Source organism: Marmota monax, unplaced genomic scaffold, assembly GCF_021218885.2.
Source record: "Marmota monax isolate L192 unplaced genomic scaffold, Marmota_monax_Labrador192_F-V1.1 WCK01_AAM20220418_F8-fsc00014, whole genome shotgun sequence".
Taxonomy (NCBI): domain Eukaryota; kingdom Metazoa; phylum Chordata; class Mammalia; order Rodentia; family Sciuridae; genus Marmota; species Marmota monax.
Genome location: NW_026695222.1, coordinates 23,180,663 through 23,197,355, shown reverse-complemented (window position 1 = coordinate 23,197,355; position 16,693 = coordinate 23,180,663). Strand labels below are relative to the sequence as shown.

Below are 16,693 nucleotides of genomic sequence, written 5' to 3'. Positions count from 1 at the left end.
CACCAAAATAATCTATTCATCTATTGAACAAATTATTCACTGAGAACCTACTCTATACCAGGTTCTAGGGTAAACAAACAAGATACAATGATCAATAAAACGATTTCAGTCCCTGTTGATGGACAGAGGAAGATAAACATTAAACAAATTGCTATACAGAATCTAGGTGATTACAAGTGTGATAAATGGTACTTAGCTCCAGTTGACAGTTGTCACCTGGGAATATTAAAGAGTATAACAGAGAAAGCCTCAGGGCTGGAGCCAACTATGAATGAATCTCTGCTCCATTTTTCTTAGAATCAAAGGACCAGAAAAAGGCACGTCAGACCAATGGCCAGCAATGCCATCTAGTGCCAATAGAGGATGCTCAAGTCTTCAGATACTGAGCTAAGACATCCCTGGCTGTGGGGCCTAGTCACAGTTGAATAATAAAGGATAAACACATAATATAACCCCCAAGAACACACATATACTACTACATCAGCCCAAAACAATCTTTTCTTTCACATACACTAACCCATGCTCATCTCGTTATGTAAAACATACCACCACAACCATGACCCATACTCCCAGCCTCACACCTCCACAGGCATATACACACCTCACACAAATATATATACCCAGGCCACCATACCAGGCTGGCTGCTGCTCCAATCCTCACTTTCTGCAGTTCTGGTAGTGGGTGGAGCCTCTGGATCCTTTCTTTCTTGCTTCTCCTGTAGAAGGAAAGCCTGATTCCAGCTTCTTGTCCTCATGAGTTGAAGGCACCAGTCTCTGATCCTGGCCCCTGTCTGGTTCTGTGGCCACATGTGTTCTGCTCCAAAAAGGCAGAATTCATTCTAGGCCACCAACAGGAACAAAGAGTCAGCAGACAAACTGCTGCCACTTGGGTACAGAATCATGGGGACACATACACCCTTGCTGCACAGCCTGACTAGAGTTCTCATTCTTGGGTGGGGAAACTGAATACATGATCATGTGCCCCATGCTGATTTTACCTACTCAGTAGAATTTCCATGCTCTGCCTCTTTCCACTAATGCAGCTACGGCCTTGTTTCCTGATTTGGGCCTGGCTCATACCTCCAATGATGGAGTTTCCCACCTCCTATACATCTACCTTGGGTACCAGTTCACAAGAATGTGTCTCAATCCTAACAGCAGATGGAAATGGGCACTCCAGGAAATAGATTATTTATTACCCTTCCACCAGGTATTCAGAATGGGTCCCAAAATATGACAAATCGTCTCTGGCCTAGGCTTATGTCTTGGGTTGAAGAAGAGAAGATAACAGGAATTGAGGCATGGGCTCTAGCCTCCCTCTCCCCTCCCTCCTGCCCTCTTCCTACCATGGCCTCTGGCTCAGACTCCTCTGATAGGCTCTGATATTCCCTGCGCTTTCGTTTCTTCACGGGTTTGAGGAGCTCTGAAGCACTGGCAGAGCTTGAGGAATTCTCCACGATGACAGACCTGAGGGAAGAGCAGCCTTAGCGAAAGAACCATCAGCCCTGCACCACCCATCCCCCTCCTACGCTTGAAAAGAAACGGGGCTTTGGGAGAGGAAGACAGAGCAAGAAAGCTGCGAACCCCTCTCCCTTACCGCTCCTGGAACAGCTGAGAGGGGCCGGCATTCGAGCAAAGAAAATCTGGACCGGTGCCTTGAGAAGGCCCACAGGCCTGGCACCGACAGGCGCTATCCTCCTCTGGGGGATCCTGAGAGAGCTCTTCTGGAGAGTCCTCGGGGAGGTCCCCTGTGGGGCCAACTGGGCCTTAGGCCTCCCACCCTTTCAGTCATGCTCAGGCTCCGCCCACGGCCCTTAGACCCTGCCTCCCCTGGTCCCACTTCCACACTGGACAGCCTCCCAGCCTTCTCCACTCAGGAGCCACCCCTGGGCGCACCTGCAGGAACCGCGGGGCCACGCCCCCTGCTGATGCTCCTCAGGAGCTCAGGCCTCACCCCACACACCACGCAGTGCCCAAGCTCAGGGCCCGGGGAGCGGGCTCCTACCGGGCTGTTGGGTGCCCGCATCGCCACCTCCCTCCGGGGCCCCGCTGTCCTCCTGTTCAGCCACGTCTTCCTGCCGCAGCTCTGGACTCCGTGGTTGCTCCACTCCCACCATGTTTAGCGGCGCATACTCGCTTATCCGAAACTGGAGCACGGGAAAGTGTGAGGACAGCAAAGCCTGCACCAAGTCCTCGACCCACTTTGGGGTGGAGGGTTGTGCTCATCCTTCTCACGCCTCATGCTGGATAGGGCCCCACTAGGCCTCAAGGCTCCGCCCCCTGCCCCACTAGGCCACGCCCCCAGCACCTGCAGGACCAGTCCCAGGGTATCGCACTCCAAGCCACGCCCCCAGGGCCTCTAAGGCCTGACTGCTTCAACCCAAGGCATACCCTGAAAGCCCCACCCCGCAGAATCCATCATCTCAGCCCACCTCCCACTTTTCATCTGAAGCCCCACCTCCAGGTCCCCACAGGCACTGACCCGCAGGCCACTCCCAGGGGGCGAAGCCACCGCTTCTGTCCACTCCAGCAGCTGCACGGTGCTGGTACTAGAATTCGCTGCTGCCCCGGCGCTTAGCTGTGGCAGAACAGTGGCTGTGATTGGTTCACTGCCGACCACCCGCTCCAGGGCGCCTACATGGATGGACTCCCGGGGGAAGCAGGACACATCCAAGGCACTGCTGGGCAGGCCAAGGGTGGCGGAGCTGGCTGCGAACGGATACACAGATACACAGGTGGGCCTGATGGCCCTTCTTCAATTCTACTACTTGCAAGTGAAAGAAGGCAGGTGTAGGAAAGTGAAAAGTTAGGACCTCCCTGGGATCCACACCTGCTTCAGCAAATACGGCCATACTCCTTCTCCCCAGACCTGAGCTTGACCTACCTGGAATGATGAAGGCAGTTGCGGGCAGGTGAGGACCGGAACCTGAGCTCTCTCTGGCCACCAGATGCACGCTGACCTCCCCTGTGGAAGGCCCTTTCAGTGTCCTCAGCACCTCCATTTCAGTATGCCCTTCCATCCGGACAGGTCTACAAGCCAAACAGTCCCCAGCGTAATCAGGAGGGGACCTTTCTGAGAAAGCAAGGGAAATGAGAAGGCAAGTCAAGTCAGCCTTAGCCCTGGAAAAAGTAGAGTATTAGAGGCCCAGCATCAGGTCTGGCTTCTGGGTCTACTCAGGTCACTCTGGCCAGGCCCTGAACTTCCCTATTCTCTGTGAAGATGGGCACATTGGCATATGTGTGGGTACTATGCAAACTGTGTACAGAACTGACTTCAGGAAGCATGACTCAAATCAAGATTCCATTTGGCCAGAAATCTCATGACAGCCCAAGCCAAGCCCAAACTCTCCTTTTTTCTGACCACCTCCACTAGAAGCATTCCCTTCTCCTTCTGGGGATCCAGAGCCCATACATATTAGGTTCTCCACCTAACCAGGTTCATCTTCCTAGGAGAAGGGATCTTTTGTCATTTTATGCCCCCTACCTACCACTCTGTCTGTACCAAAGTACAGAGTGTGCACTGAATCATCTGTTAAACCAATGCATGTGTCAGAAGAACAAAGGGGTGGTATATGAAAACCCAGTCAGCATGAGATTCAGCTTTAATAAAGCACAGACAGTAGAGGCATTTAACAAAAAGTTGAACATGAAAAAAAGACATAAAGACATAATATATTTAATATCTAGCATTTATTCAACTTCTAAAATGTGTTGGCCACTATCTCAGACGTCTTACCACCACTGTCCAATAGAATTTTCTGTGATGATAAAAATTTTCTATATGTATGCCATCCAATACTACAGTCATTAACCACATGTGAAACTAAGCTTGTGTGACTGAGAAACTGAATTTTTTAAACTGAATTTTAATTAAATTTAAATAGCAAGAGTGGCCATGACTAATGTACTAGACAACATGGCTTTATGCGTAATTGGCCTGTTGATGCTTCCTCTGAAACATATTTCAGCGTCTGGCCACTTCTAATCCTTTATCACCATGCTAGTCCCAACCACAACCAGCTTTCCCTGGACTTCTGAAACTGCCTCCTAACTCACTCCCTGCTTCCTTTCCTGCCCCCACTACAGTCTGTTCTCCAGTAAGAGGGCTGGGGTGTAGCTCAGAGGTAAAGTGTATACCTAGTATGCATGAGGCCCTAGGTTCAATCCCCAGTGCTACCAAAAAAGAGAGATTTTCCAATAAGCTATGAAAATATAAATCAAATCACATAATTTCCCTATGTAAAATTCTTCAATGGCTCTCCGGAAAGTTTTAGAATAAAATAAGAGTGCTTTACCCTGTAGAATCTGACCTCCAGCTTCCCCTCTGACCTCATCCTCCACTACTCTTTCTCAATATATTCTTTGTCCTTGACAGACTTTGGTTTCTGTCTACTGCTTGTCCAATGTTCCCACCTCAGAGCCTTTGCCACTGCTCTGCCTCCCACCTGGAAGGCTCTTCCCCAAGCCCTCTGATTGGCTGGCTTGTTCCCACCTTGCAGACCTCCACTCAGCCCCACCTTGCAGACCTCCGCTCAGCAGTCAGCTCCTACAAGGAGGTCTTTCCTGACCACGAGTTTAAGCAGCACACCTCCCACCCCACCCTGCCACTGTCTCTTTACCGTGTTTCTTCCACTTTTGTTTGTTTGTTACAATCAACTGATTCTGATTTATTTATTTCTGTGTTTGATCAGTCATCCCCACATAAAGGCAAAGTCTTCATCTTTCTTGTTCGCTGCTGTATCCTGAGTAGTTAGAATAGCTCCTGACACATACTAGGTGCTCAAAAAGTATTTGTGTTGAGGGCTGGGGATGTAGTTCATTGGTGGAGCCTTGCACGCATGAGGCCCTTGGTTCAACCCTCAGCAGCACAAAACAAAAGCAAAACAAAAAGTATTTGTGTCAATCCCCAGCAGCACCCCACAAACACACAAGTATTTGTGTGGGATTTCAGTAATTTGAACTTATTAATAAAAAAAAAAAAAAAACAAAAAACCACGGCAGGTAGGTTGGCGGGTGCAGCTCAGTAGCAGACAGTGTTCTTAACACGCCCAAGGCCCTGAGTTCAATCCCCAATGCCAGAAAGAAAAGAAGAAAAAAAGGAACCCACCCCCCACCCCACCCCCACCCCTGCCACCACACACACACCCTGTAGAGTGTTGGATTCTTGGTTGTTTGTTTGCAGTGCTTAGCAATGGCTCCGGGTGAATGTTAATAGAAAAATCACAGACACAGGCCTAAGGCAGATTTTGAATCTCAGCTCCCTCAATTAATACCCGTGACTCCAAATAAGTAGCTTACTCCCTCTGAACCTCAGTTTCCTCATGTGTAAAATGAAAGTGGTAATGATACCTACCTCAAAGGGTTTTGGTGAAGCTTGGACATTAAAAAAAAAATTTTAAAGTGAAGTATTGATACCAGCAGGCCTTCAACAAATATTAATCAATTCCCTTTAAACAGAAATTCCAGGGAGCTTGGTAACTTCTGGCTAGTAGCTAGCAGTGATTGCTGTCTCTCTTGCCCTCCCTCTCACCCTCTTCCTGTTCCTGTGCACTCATTTATTTTCTACAGAATCCATACTTCACATTATGGAGGCATATGACAATAGAGGTTTAAACTAGACAAATACTCAGGTAGGCAAAGGTGAGCTATACAACCTGATTAAGACAACACCCAAATCAATCAAGATCGGTTTCCCATTTAAAAAAATTATAACACAGAAGCCCCTGAATTTCAATCCCGATTATTTTGCTTTGCACAGTTGAAGTACTTGTACAATTTTTAATTATTTTAAATAGAATTTAACTTTTTTATTCAAAATATTGGCAATCATTAAAATTGAATATGGTTACTTTTTTTTTTTTTTTTTTTTTTAGTATTGGGATTGAACTCAGAGGCACTCGACTGACCACTAAGCCACATCCCCAGCCCTATTTTGTATTTTATTTATAGACAGGGTCACACTGAGTTGCTTAGTGCCTCGTTTTTGCTGAGGCTGGCTTTGAACTCATGATCCTCCTGCCTCAGCCTCCCTAGCCGCCTCCAGATCTTTTTATTTTTTATTTTGATACAGGGTCTTGCTAAGTTGCTTAGGGCCTCGATAAATTTCTGAGGCTGGTTTCAAACTTGTGATCCCCTGTTTCAGCCTCACAAGTCACTGGGATTACAGGCATGAGCCACTGTACCTGACAAATATGGTTACTTCTTAATAAACTCCCCTCTGTTTTAAAACCCGTCACATATCAGGTCTATCAAGGAGAGGCTGACAGAATGCCTTTCTGTTTGGGTTTGGTGCCCTTTATGGCAAACACTGGAGAACCAAGGAGGCATCCGCCCCACTCTGTGCTCTGGGGATATGGCTGCAAACAAGACAAAAGGTTCTTGTGTAGTTTATACTCAAGAAGTAACAGATACTCTTGGGGATGGATGGATATATATATATATATATATATATATTTGAAAGTCATCATGTATACAAGGCATTTAAAAGAGAATGACTCAGGAGGTTGAAGCAGGAAGATCACAAGTTCAAGGCTAGCCTTAGCAATTTAGTGATGTACGGAGCCACTTAGCGAGACCATTTCAAAATTTAAAATATGAAGGGTTAAGGATGTAGCTCATTGGTAGAGCACCCTTGGGGTCAATCCCCAATACCAAAAATTAAGAATTTTAAAAATTAAAAAAAAATAAAACAGAACAGGAGAGTAGAGAAGAGCAGGAGACTTGGCGTCTTGGAGTTGAGAAGAGGAAGAGGATCCAGCGAAAGACTCAGAAGGGCCTGAAACCAGGTGAGAGGGGAATCTAGAAGAATCTGGGCTTCTGGAGGGTAATAGAGAAAGTTTTCTAGTCAGCTGTAAATTCTCTTGGAATTGCCCTTCACCAAGGCAGCTGTATCACCCCAGGGCTTTCTCATTGATATGGGGTATAAAGGCCTTAATTTGGGGCATCTGCAGGGCCATCTCAGTTGCAGAGTTTCCCTTGGGACAGATTGAGACCCCTGTTGAGACTACTTCAGCATTTCACTTGTCACTGTCCAACCCTGCTGTCTTCACAAGGGCACTAAACTGACACTCAAACTTCAACTTTCCCAATGGCTTGGGAGGCCGAGACAGGAGGATGGCAATTCAGCAATTTAGCGAGGCCCTAAGCAACTTAGAGACACCTTGTTAATATAACAAAAGGGCTGGGGATGTGGCTCTGTGGTTGACTGCCCCAGGGTTCAATCTCTGTTACAAAACAACAACAAACCCTCAACTCTCAGCCTGTTTACAGGGACCTGTTAAAAGGACTAATAAATCCCCAGACCAGAGCAGTGCACATAGCAGATGCTCAATAAACAATTATTGAATAAATGTGTCCATGTTGTCTCTTGGTGCCTGCCAGGGTTTCCCCATTTCTTGCCCATCACAGCCTTGTAAACCACAGACGCCCAATAAATGCCCTGGTTGGTACTGGGAGTGGTAAGCTGAGTGTCAGAGACAGAAACCGCGCACGCAACAAAGTGCTTGCAAACTTGGGGCCCCCGCCCCACTCCCTGGCCGAAGCGTCCGGGCGGACGCGGGACCGTATCTCTCTGCACGGTCCTGGGTTCCAGCATCCAGACCCGCCACCTGCCTCCCCGACCAAGCCAGCAGCGGGCCGGGCGGTCACTGATCCGTAGGTTACTTTTTTAGAGGCCAAAATGGCGGAAATCTTTTTATTATTTCCCTTTACATTGAAGGAAAAAAAACTAAAAAAAAAAAAAAAAAAAAAAAATTTAAATCCTATTTTCCATTATAAACATCAAAAATTAACAATAAGAAAGAGAAAGTTTGCCAAATGGCCCATTTCCTAAAGGAAGCCCACGCCTCGCCGTGTGCACCCTCCTTCCCATTAAAAAAAGCGGTCCCCGGTCCCCGCGGGCGTCGCTGCGACCCCCGCTCCGCCCGCCCCAGCCCTCCGGCCCCGCCCGGCCCGCCGGCTCCGCTAGCCCTCGGCCCGCGGCGCCCTGCCGCTCGGCCCCCGCCCAGCCCGCCTTGCGCTGCGCCCGGCCCCAGCCGCCGCCCCAGCCGCCTCCCCGCCGCAGGAGTCGGAAAGACCGCAGGGCCCAGCGCTCGCCGTGCGGGGACCGCGGCCCCCGGGACTGCCGGAGCCGACCCTCCAGCCCGCACGGTGCTCACCTGCAAGGCCCGCGGTGGCCGCCCCGCGCGGAGCTGCGGTGAGAGCGGGCGCGGCGGCGCCTGCGCGCTCAAGGGGGCGGACCCGCCTCGCTGCGGGACGCAGAGCGCGGAGCCCGAGCGCCCGCAGATCTGTCTGTCCAAGACCGCGGGGCTTCGGGCGACCGCGACCTCCTGCCTTTCTTCAAGGCCCGGGCGGCTTCGGCCCAGTTCCCCCTTATCCCTGGGACCGGTTTGCGCAGGCGGGTGGGGTCGAGATTCTTCCTGCCCCCCACCCCCCTGAATCCCAGCCAAGGGTGCCCAGGGTGGCTGGCCGGGGGCCACAGAGCCGGGAAGACAGAGAACACCTGCTGGACCCCCGAGCTGGATGGTGGGTGACAAAAAACAAGGCTGCACCCTGCATGTATCCCAGTCGGTTGGTTGCTCCGTCCAGCGCCTTCCCACCAAGCCAGTCCCTCATCTAGAGAAGAGAGTCAAGGGGTCCTTCTGGAAACTGACCCAGGAAAGGGAGCTTCGCACAGCTTAGCTTCTGACCTTGGCCTTGCTTGGCATTAAGACCGCTTTTGGATGACCCCATTACCACTGACTGATGGTGTGACCTGGGAAAATATCACTTTATCCCCCTAGTCTTGTTCTTTCCCCCCCCCGCCCCCTAATATTCCCCCGGATGTTGATGGACCTTTATTCTATTCATTTGATTTTCTGTGTGCTGAGAATCGAACCCAGGGCCTTACACATGCCAGGCAAGTGCTCTTACCACTGAGCCACAACTCTAGCTCCTCCCCTTAGCCTTCTGTTTCAACATTCGTAAACCCTATCACCTACTTCATGGCATATGGCTCTTTCAATATGGCATATGGCTCTTTCAATAATGGTTCACCTTGTGGAGTTGACTTGAACACCGTTCCCCTGTGCTTCAATTTCATCGACTGAGCTCTCTAGTCAAATCTTGTTATTGGTTCTTGTAATACAAAACACCTGTCTTACATATGACACAGCTATTACTTCATGTAGATTTGAGTAATTCAATAGTTTAAAAGACTGAAAGATCCAAGAGGAAGGAAAACACATTAGGTTTTCTGTGTATGTTTTTCTGGAAATGGAACCCAGGAATTGAACCCAGAGCCTCTCCACACACTGGGCTAACATTCCACCACTGAGCTACATCTCTCTGCCCATCGTTTATACATACATACATACACACACACACACACACACACACATATATATACATATATGTATACAACACATATGTATGTATGTATACATACACATTCATATATGTATATAAAATTTTTTTGATCACTGGTACCTAGCACAGAGTGTATGCTCAAGAAGTATCTTTTGATTAACTAGTTTATATACCCCAAGCAAATGAAACAAGGCAATTTCCAGGGCCCCATCTGTCTCACACACTGCTTTTTAAATTTAATTCCTTACTTTACAGAAGAGGAAACCAAGGTCTAATTTGACCCTGGGTCATGGTCACCAGTCAGACATCTAGGCTGCTGATGAAAAAAAAAAAAAAGTGTTTCTAATTAATTGTGGGCAAATCCCCCAAATTGCTCTGATCAACAGGTTTAAATTTATGCAGAATTTAACTATTCTGGTTACCACGCCAACACATTACATGTGTTCTGCCTTGCTGCAATGTCAATTTTTAATCACATCTCATATTATTGGGAACGGGATTGCATCAGTTAAGGATGCTGGTTGCCATAACAATGGAAGCCTCTTCATACGCACCAATACGCACACAACCATCACTTGGTTTTCTCTCATCTGTACCCAGACTGTGCTTGTTCTGGATTCCAAAAGGTTTATTTTAGGTATTCAAAGGATTAAAAAGAAAATCGTGAACCTACACAAACACATGGCTGCTCAATAACAAATGCATCTTTTAGACAGTGATTAAGACACACAAGTGAAATTTGAGCAAGTGGGATCCAGAAACAAACAACTAACATGAATTTGAGTTGCTGTAATATTTTTCTGCCCATTAGCAGTATTTTTTGGTCTTAAGTTCTGGCTTGTTTACTTCATTCAGCCCTTCATGGATGGAGTGTCCTTCACAAGTTGATGTAATTTGGGGAAGGGTCTGCCTCATGTGGCCTGAGTTTGCCCTGTTGGTGTCCATCGTCAAGAGCAAGTCCAGCCTTTCCTTCAAGTGACAACCTCCTCTGTTTTACAGGCTGACAACCCCCAGTGTCTTCTCCATGTTAACCCCCTACCCAAGAAAGGACCCCAAATTTGTTGGAATGTGGAAGCATTAAAAAATAGTTGTTTATAAGCAGTCTGTAGCTTTGCTTCTACAAGAAAGTATAATCCATTATTGGGGCAGTCCTGGAACTAGGAAAATCATCAGGATGTGCCCTTGATGTGAGAAAACACTTCTGGTTTCCTTGACATCAGACTGCACTAGTAGGGAATCCTTTTTAACACAGGATTTTAAAATCCTGCATAAAATATAAGAAAAGCACCAAGCAAGACACAAGGATAAGAAGTAAATTCACAGCTGAACTTGCAAGGGGAAATCCTGCAGGAGCCAGAAACAAAGAGGAAAACAGAAACAAGGGGATGGTCTGACCTCTCTTTTGTTGTGGGAGAAACAACCATCGCTGAGCGACAGGGATCTTGGGACCAAATGGTATTGGAATTAGAGTTGAATCTCCTTGTATAAAGACTGGACATTTCCCCCACCCCCGATATATAATTCAGTGAATAGAGTTCTAGAAAAACTCAGTATGCCAGTATGTGTGTGTGTGTGTTGTTGGGGGGCAGGATGGAAAGGAAGCTTGTCTCTACCTGGGATACTCAGGGCCAGGGGAGAGGACAAGGACAAGCCAACTTTTGGAAAATTAAGCCCCTAAGTCTACCCTACATAGACTGGGATTCTCAATTTGTACTACTACTCTCCTGGTATAGACATCTTCAAGCTAGGGAAACAATGCAAAATTGATCCTGGGCAAGTGATATACTTGCAGAAGTAAATATACAACTGCTCAGAAGGGACACTGCCACAATTCAGGCCAAGTGGAATGCTCAGGATAGGAAAAACCTCAAAATAGTCATGGAAACAATATGCCTTGTTTAACCATCGGCAGATCTAGTAAGTAGAAAGATTAGCACCCACAAGAACTTGAGATAACAGTACAATTTGAAGGAGACTATTAAATAAACATGTTGCTGGGTGCAGTGACACACACCCAGAATCACAGCGACTCAAGGCTGAAGCAAGAGGATAGAAAGTTTGAGGCCAGCCTGGGTAACTTAGTGAGAGACTCTCAAAATAAATTTGTAAATGAATAAAAAGGCAGATTAATTAACAGGTTACTTCTTTTTTTTTTTAAGTATTTTTTTTAGTTGTAGATGGACACAATACCTTTATTTATTTTTTTATGTGGTGCTGAGGATCGAACCCAGTGTCTCACCGTGCCACTGAGCCACAACTCTAGCCCTTAACAGGTTACTTCTGATGACTTCCTTGGAAGGGTTAAAGCAGAGAACACGTCCTTATTCCTTCCCATGCTGGCTAAAACTGACCTGTTTGGGAACTTGACTGTCATCTCTTGATTCCTTGGAAAGTTAGCTAAACAGCTTAGTTTTGGTTGGTGACATAAAACTTTAGCTTGAATAATTCCATTTTGGCGTGGTCAGTTCCACTAGGGCCTAGAGCAGGAGTTCAGTCCAAAACAATGACCTCCCATAAATTTCATTCAACAGATTAAGTTGAGGTAGAAAATAAAGCCCAGAATTTTAGCTCCGGAGCCCATCCTGACTGCCTTGTTTAAACCCACAGGCTGCTGAAGACTGGGGATCTGTGCTCTTTGTCTTGCCTAACGCAGGGCTGAATATAAGAGAAAGAACAGAGGAATCAAAGAAACAGGTGATGGCTGGTTGTGGTGGTGCACACCTGTCCTCCCAGCAACTCAAGAGGCTGAGGTAGTAAGATCCCAAGTTGGAGGCCAGCCTCAGCAAATTAGTGAGACCCTCCATTTCAAAATAATGAAAAAGACGGGCTGTAGCTCAGTGATAGAACACCCTTGGGTTCAATACCTGGCACACACAAAAAACAAACCAACCCTATACAATGGTGTAACAGCTATGACTTAGTATTAAAAATGCCTTTTATAATAAAATAGATCCTTTAAAATGTATCTGAATAGATGATCCAGCTGAGCAGACTCACAAATCAGACATGGGACAAGACAGAAGTTTATTCTGGCCAAGAGAATGTCTGGAATTCCTCTCCTTGTTACCTGACACAAGGGCATAATTCACTCATACTTTTTTTTTCTTTGAGATGCTGGGGATGGAATCCAGGGTCTGACACATGCTACACAAGTGCTCCCCCACTGAACTATATCCCAAGTCCACTTTTATTTATTTTTAATGGAGAGGGGAAGTGGCTGAGTGACAGAGGTAGGACCATCAAATGGGGACTTGGGTGGTGGCAGGGTATTGGGGAGGAAATACTGTGTGCTGCTGCTGGAGTCCTTCTCCATTTTGTCATTATTAAAATACTGTGTTCTTAAAAGAATCAGTGGTGAGCTGGGTGTGTGGTGCAAAGTAATCCCACAATCAGCTGTTCAAATGGGTTTCCTAGGAAGTTATCTTCTTATCTCCCTTCTTCCTACACTCAAAGAACACATTGGTTTTCAGCTACAAGCAAGGTTGATAGGTAGGTCAGACACTGTCAGAGGAAGGCATTAGGTAGTATCCTCTTGGTAAAGTTAAAGGGTGAGAATAAAATTGCTTGGCGCACTTGTTTATTCAGGAACCTCTTCTTGGTTTTTGATGGTTAATGAAAACTTCTGCTAACTTTGCTTAGTTTACACCATCAAGTGTAATGTTTTTCACTTTATTAAAATATAAAACACCACTTTAAAGATGTGGGCAGGGTATAGGAAAATCACAATTGTTAGCATTAAACCATGGAGCAAGGACATGGGGGTGGGGAGGAGCAGTTACCAGGACTTGGAACAAGAGAACTGTGTAGGTCTTATACTGAGGACTTTGGATAAGGGCCACAGCCAGCCTAAATTAAGCCTGCAGGGAGGGAGCTATATAAACACCCTAACTTTAATCTTTTCCCTCCCTCCCAAATCCTACTACTGCCTCTTATAAACTGAACCTAGGCAGACAGCATGGATGAAAAGTGAGCTTGCTGAGGCTCTGAACAGGCAGAGAAAGACTGGGAACCCAGGAGCTCACTGTACCCCAATCCTCACATACATGGTTATTGTAAAAACATATGTATGGTAAAAACACATGTAGGGCTCCCTAGTATCCCATATCAGCTAGCTATTATTGCTGCTAACCACCCAAACTGAGTAGCACGCCCCCTCCCAACCCAGAACAGAACTCAGGGATGCTTTCCCACCAAGCTACATCCCTAGCCCTTTTATTTTTTTGAGATAAGCGTTCTCATTAAATTACTAAGGCTGGCCTTGAACTTGTGATCCTCCTGCCCCAGTCTCCCAAGTGTTGGGATTACAGGCATGCACCACCACACCTGGCAATAGCACACAACTTTTATTTTGCAGATGTGCAGGTTGGCTGATCTGGCTGGGCTCTGCTTCAATCTGTAGATGGGTGGGGCTAACAAGCAGTTCTCATCCATCTCCCTGAAAAGGCAGGCTGGCTGAGAAATATTCTTCTCACGGAGATGGCAGAGTGTCAAGGGAGCAAGCCCGATTGTGCAAGTGTTTCTCAAACCTTTAGTAGTGTTGGAGCCATGAGAACCAATTACCACAAACTTTATGGCTTAAATAAAAATTATCATCTTATAGTTCTGAAAACAGGAGGTCCAAAATTGATTTCCGTAGGCCACAGCAAGGTGTTGGCAGGGCTGCCCTCCCTCCAGTGGCTCCTGGGGACAATTTGTTTCCTTGCCTCATGGCCTCTTCCATCTTGAAAGCCAGCAGTATAGCACCTCAAACCAGAGTTTGCTTACATCTTCACAGCAACCTTTTCTGATTTCTTGGCCTTCCAGCTTCCCTATTTATAAAGACTCTTGTGATTCTTTTGGGCCCAGCCAGATAACCTAGAATAATATCATCTACAGACCTCTATTTAATTATATCTGCAAAGATCCTTTTATCATGTAGCTTTACATTACCTACTCAGATTCCGTGGATTGGACTGTAAACATTCTAAGAGGAAGAGGGCATAATTCAAACTACCTAATATACCTGCTAAAATTCCATTGGCAAAAATCAAGAGATGGGAAGTACTTTGCTCATGGAAGTGGAATAGGGAGGTAGTCAGTATTTCTGACAATAATCTGATCTATCCCATGTCCAGGAAGGTCTTTAGTGTTGTTTATTGAATGTGAATTTGGACCACATGGTAACTTGTGGCAACTATGCTCTGAGGGTCTCCTGAAAATAATAAGCTGTGATTGTCTTATTGAGGGTCTCCTGAAAATAATCTGTGATTGTCTTATTATAATCACATCCACACTGCTGTCTGGCCTTGAGTTCCTGTTGGGTCTGCAGGCAATGGTGGATGAAAATGAAATTTAAAATCCTATTTACTCATTCCACTCACAGTGCTGTTGTATACTCCAGAATCATATTGAAATTTAGGTTCTGAATATTGCTTCTTCATTACCCAGTGCACATTATCTGTTTTAAATTCTTTGAAGATGGAGAGGAGTCTACAGGAGTCTTAGAGAAACAGTTCTTTGAATTCTCCTCATCCCTTTTCCAGAAATGGCCTAGAATTCAGCTGAAGAAGCATCTATAAGACAGGGAGGCCAGGTACTGCTCTGTTTTGATTAGGTTAGAGTAAACCTGAAGCGCTGTGCCTTCAGTGGGCCCTACTCTGTAAAAAAGACACTCATAAACCTGAGTACAGGAAGACAACTAGGACAGCCTGGGAACTCAAAACTGCTGCACAAGAAAGGACCCCCAGATGACCAGAAGATAACATGATATGTGTTATCTAGAGGCAGAATTGAGGACCAGTTTTCCAGCTCTGTCCACTGAAATGACCTATAATCAAAGTAGCAGTGAGCACCCCAAGGCCCAGATTTTAGTTGCTAAAGACCATTTTGAATTAAACAGAACCAGGGCTCTTTTGGAGAAATGGCTGATTTTAGATTCCAGACTGGAAATGTTGAAGATGAGCCTGAAATCTTACAAACAAAAAAGCATGAAACCTACTAAGATTATTTCAAAAGAACTCAGGAGGCAATTTAAATCTTGCTAACTGAAGACAGCAAGGTAAAAATGGTAAGAAATGTAATGTATTAAAATGTTTTAAATCATGAATTCATGGTTTGATGAATCTAGGCAAAGATCAATGGCTGCCATTATAACAAGACACCCAAGTAGTCTTGAAAGAATCAAATTAGAATTTAATAAAAATTTGAAAAGAATTTGATAAAATTGCTGGAATAGTTTTACATTTTAGTATGTCCCAGAAGGCTTGCTAAAATACATTTGATTGAGCTTCACTAGTGTTTATTTTTTAACATTTTTTAAAAAAAGATGGACACAATATCTTCCTTTTTTATATTACTTTTATGTGGTGCTGAGGATTGAACTCAGTGTCTCACAGTGGGAGGCAAGCACTCTACCACTGAGCCACAACCCCAGCCCCTCACCTAAGTGTTTCTTAGTGTTCTTAGTGTTTCATTCTGAGTTTGGGTGGGAAGCTGCATTTCTAACAAGTTTGTAGGTGATGAAGATGCTGGTCAAAGAACAATTGCTGGGGCTGGGGATGTGGCTCAAGAGGTAGCGTGCTTGCCTGGCATGCGTGCGGCCCGGGTTCGATCCTCAGCACCACATACAAAGATGCTGTGTCCGCCGAAAACTAAAAAATAAATATTAAAAAAAAATTTTTTTCTCTTAAAAAAAAAAAGAACAATTGCTATAGGCCTGACGATTGAATTAGAGGAAATGCAGGAACAGAATATGCTTCATGAAACAAAACTCCAATTAGCAAAATTAAGATTGGGAAACTTCACAGAACAGTGACCTGGCTTCCTCAGCAAATATATTGTATAGGAACTGGATTTAGACTTTTCATGTCTTTTGGAGGTACACCTGAATTAACTACAGATGAAGTGTCTACTATTTCCTTGGAGGAAGTGGACTGATATTGTTATAGCTAGATGAGTATGTGGGTGGTCCATCATACTGTTCTCACTGATGTTTGAAATTCAGAATGTCATTGGAGCAACACATTTAGTACACTCACACCATTTATCAATGAACTATAGACATTACATACTCTACTTGGCTAGTAGGGTTTCAGGGTTTAGCTCTATTTAAGGCAGTTACTATTTGATAAGTGGCTAAGTGTTTTGTTAACACCATCTATTTTTCTCAGTACTAGAAGGTATGTTCTACAAATGAGGATGCAACTTACTTTTTCTTGTATATTCCTCTTATACAAATGATGTCTCTGCTTTCCCATTCTGGCCTTGGGCTAGGGGAATTCCTTGCTTTCAGAGTAATGGAGCTCAAGCTGATGCCACCATGGTTTTCTCCTTGGCAAGTCTTTCTCATATCCTTGCTGACTGGCTCCCT

General features: G+C 45.6%; 1 protein-coding gene across 6 annotated transcripts in view; it reads right to left on the bottom strand.

Annotated features, from left to right (window-relative positions):
- L3mbtl1 (L3MBTL histone methyl-lysine binding protein 1) overlaps positions 1–8,209 on the bottom strand; it is a 34,154-nt gene extending 25,945 nt beyond the window's left edge. For 4 of the 6 annotated variants that reach the window (XR_009225791.1, XM_046433388.2, XM_046433391.2 and 1 more), the window contains exons 1-7: positions 8,157–8,209; positions 2,885–3,073; positions 2,483–2,709; positions 2,006–2,147; positions 1,598–1,748; positions 1,347–1,467; positions 635–716 (exon numbers count right to left, since the gene is read on the bottom strand). Coding sequence is in view for 5 of the 6 variants with exons in the window: in XM_046433388.2 (XP_046289344.1) it covers positions 635–716; positions 1,347–1,467; positions 1,598–1,748; positions 2,006–2,147; positions 2,483–2,709; positions 2,885–3,020 (859 nt within the window). In the remaining variant the exon portion in view is untranslated. Of the gene's footprint in view, positions 1–634; positions 717–1,346; positions 1,468–1,597; positions 1,749–2,005; positions 2,148–2,482; positions 2,710–2,884; positions 3,074–8,156 lie in introns of those variants that run through there. The other 2 variants (XM_046433389.2, XM_046433394.2) reach the window with 2 other exon arrangements.
- Positions 8,210–16,693: the final 8,484 nt, after the last annotated feature.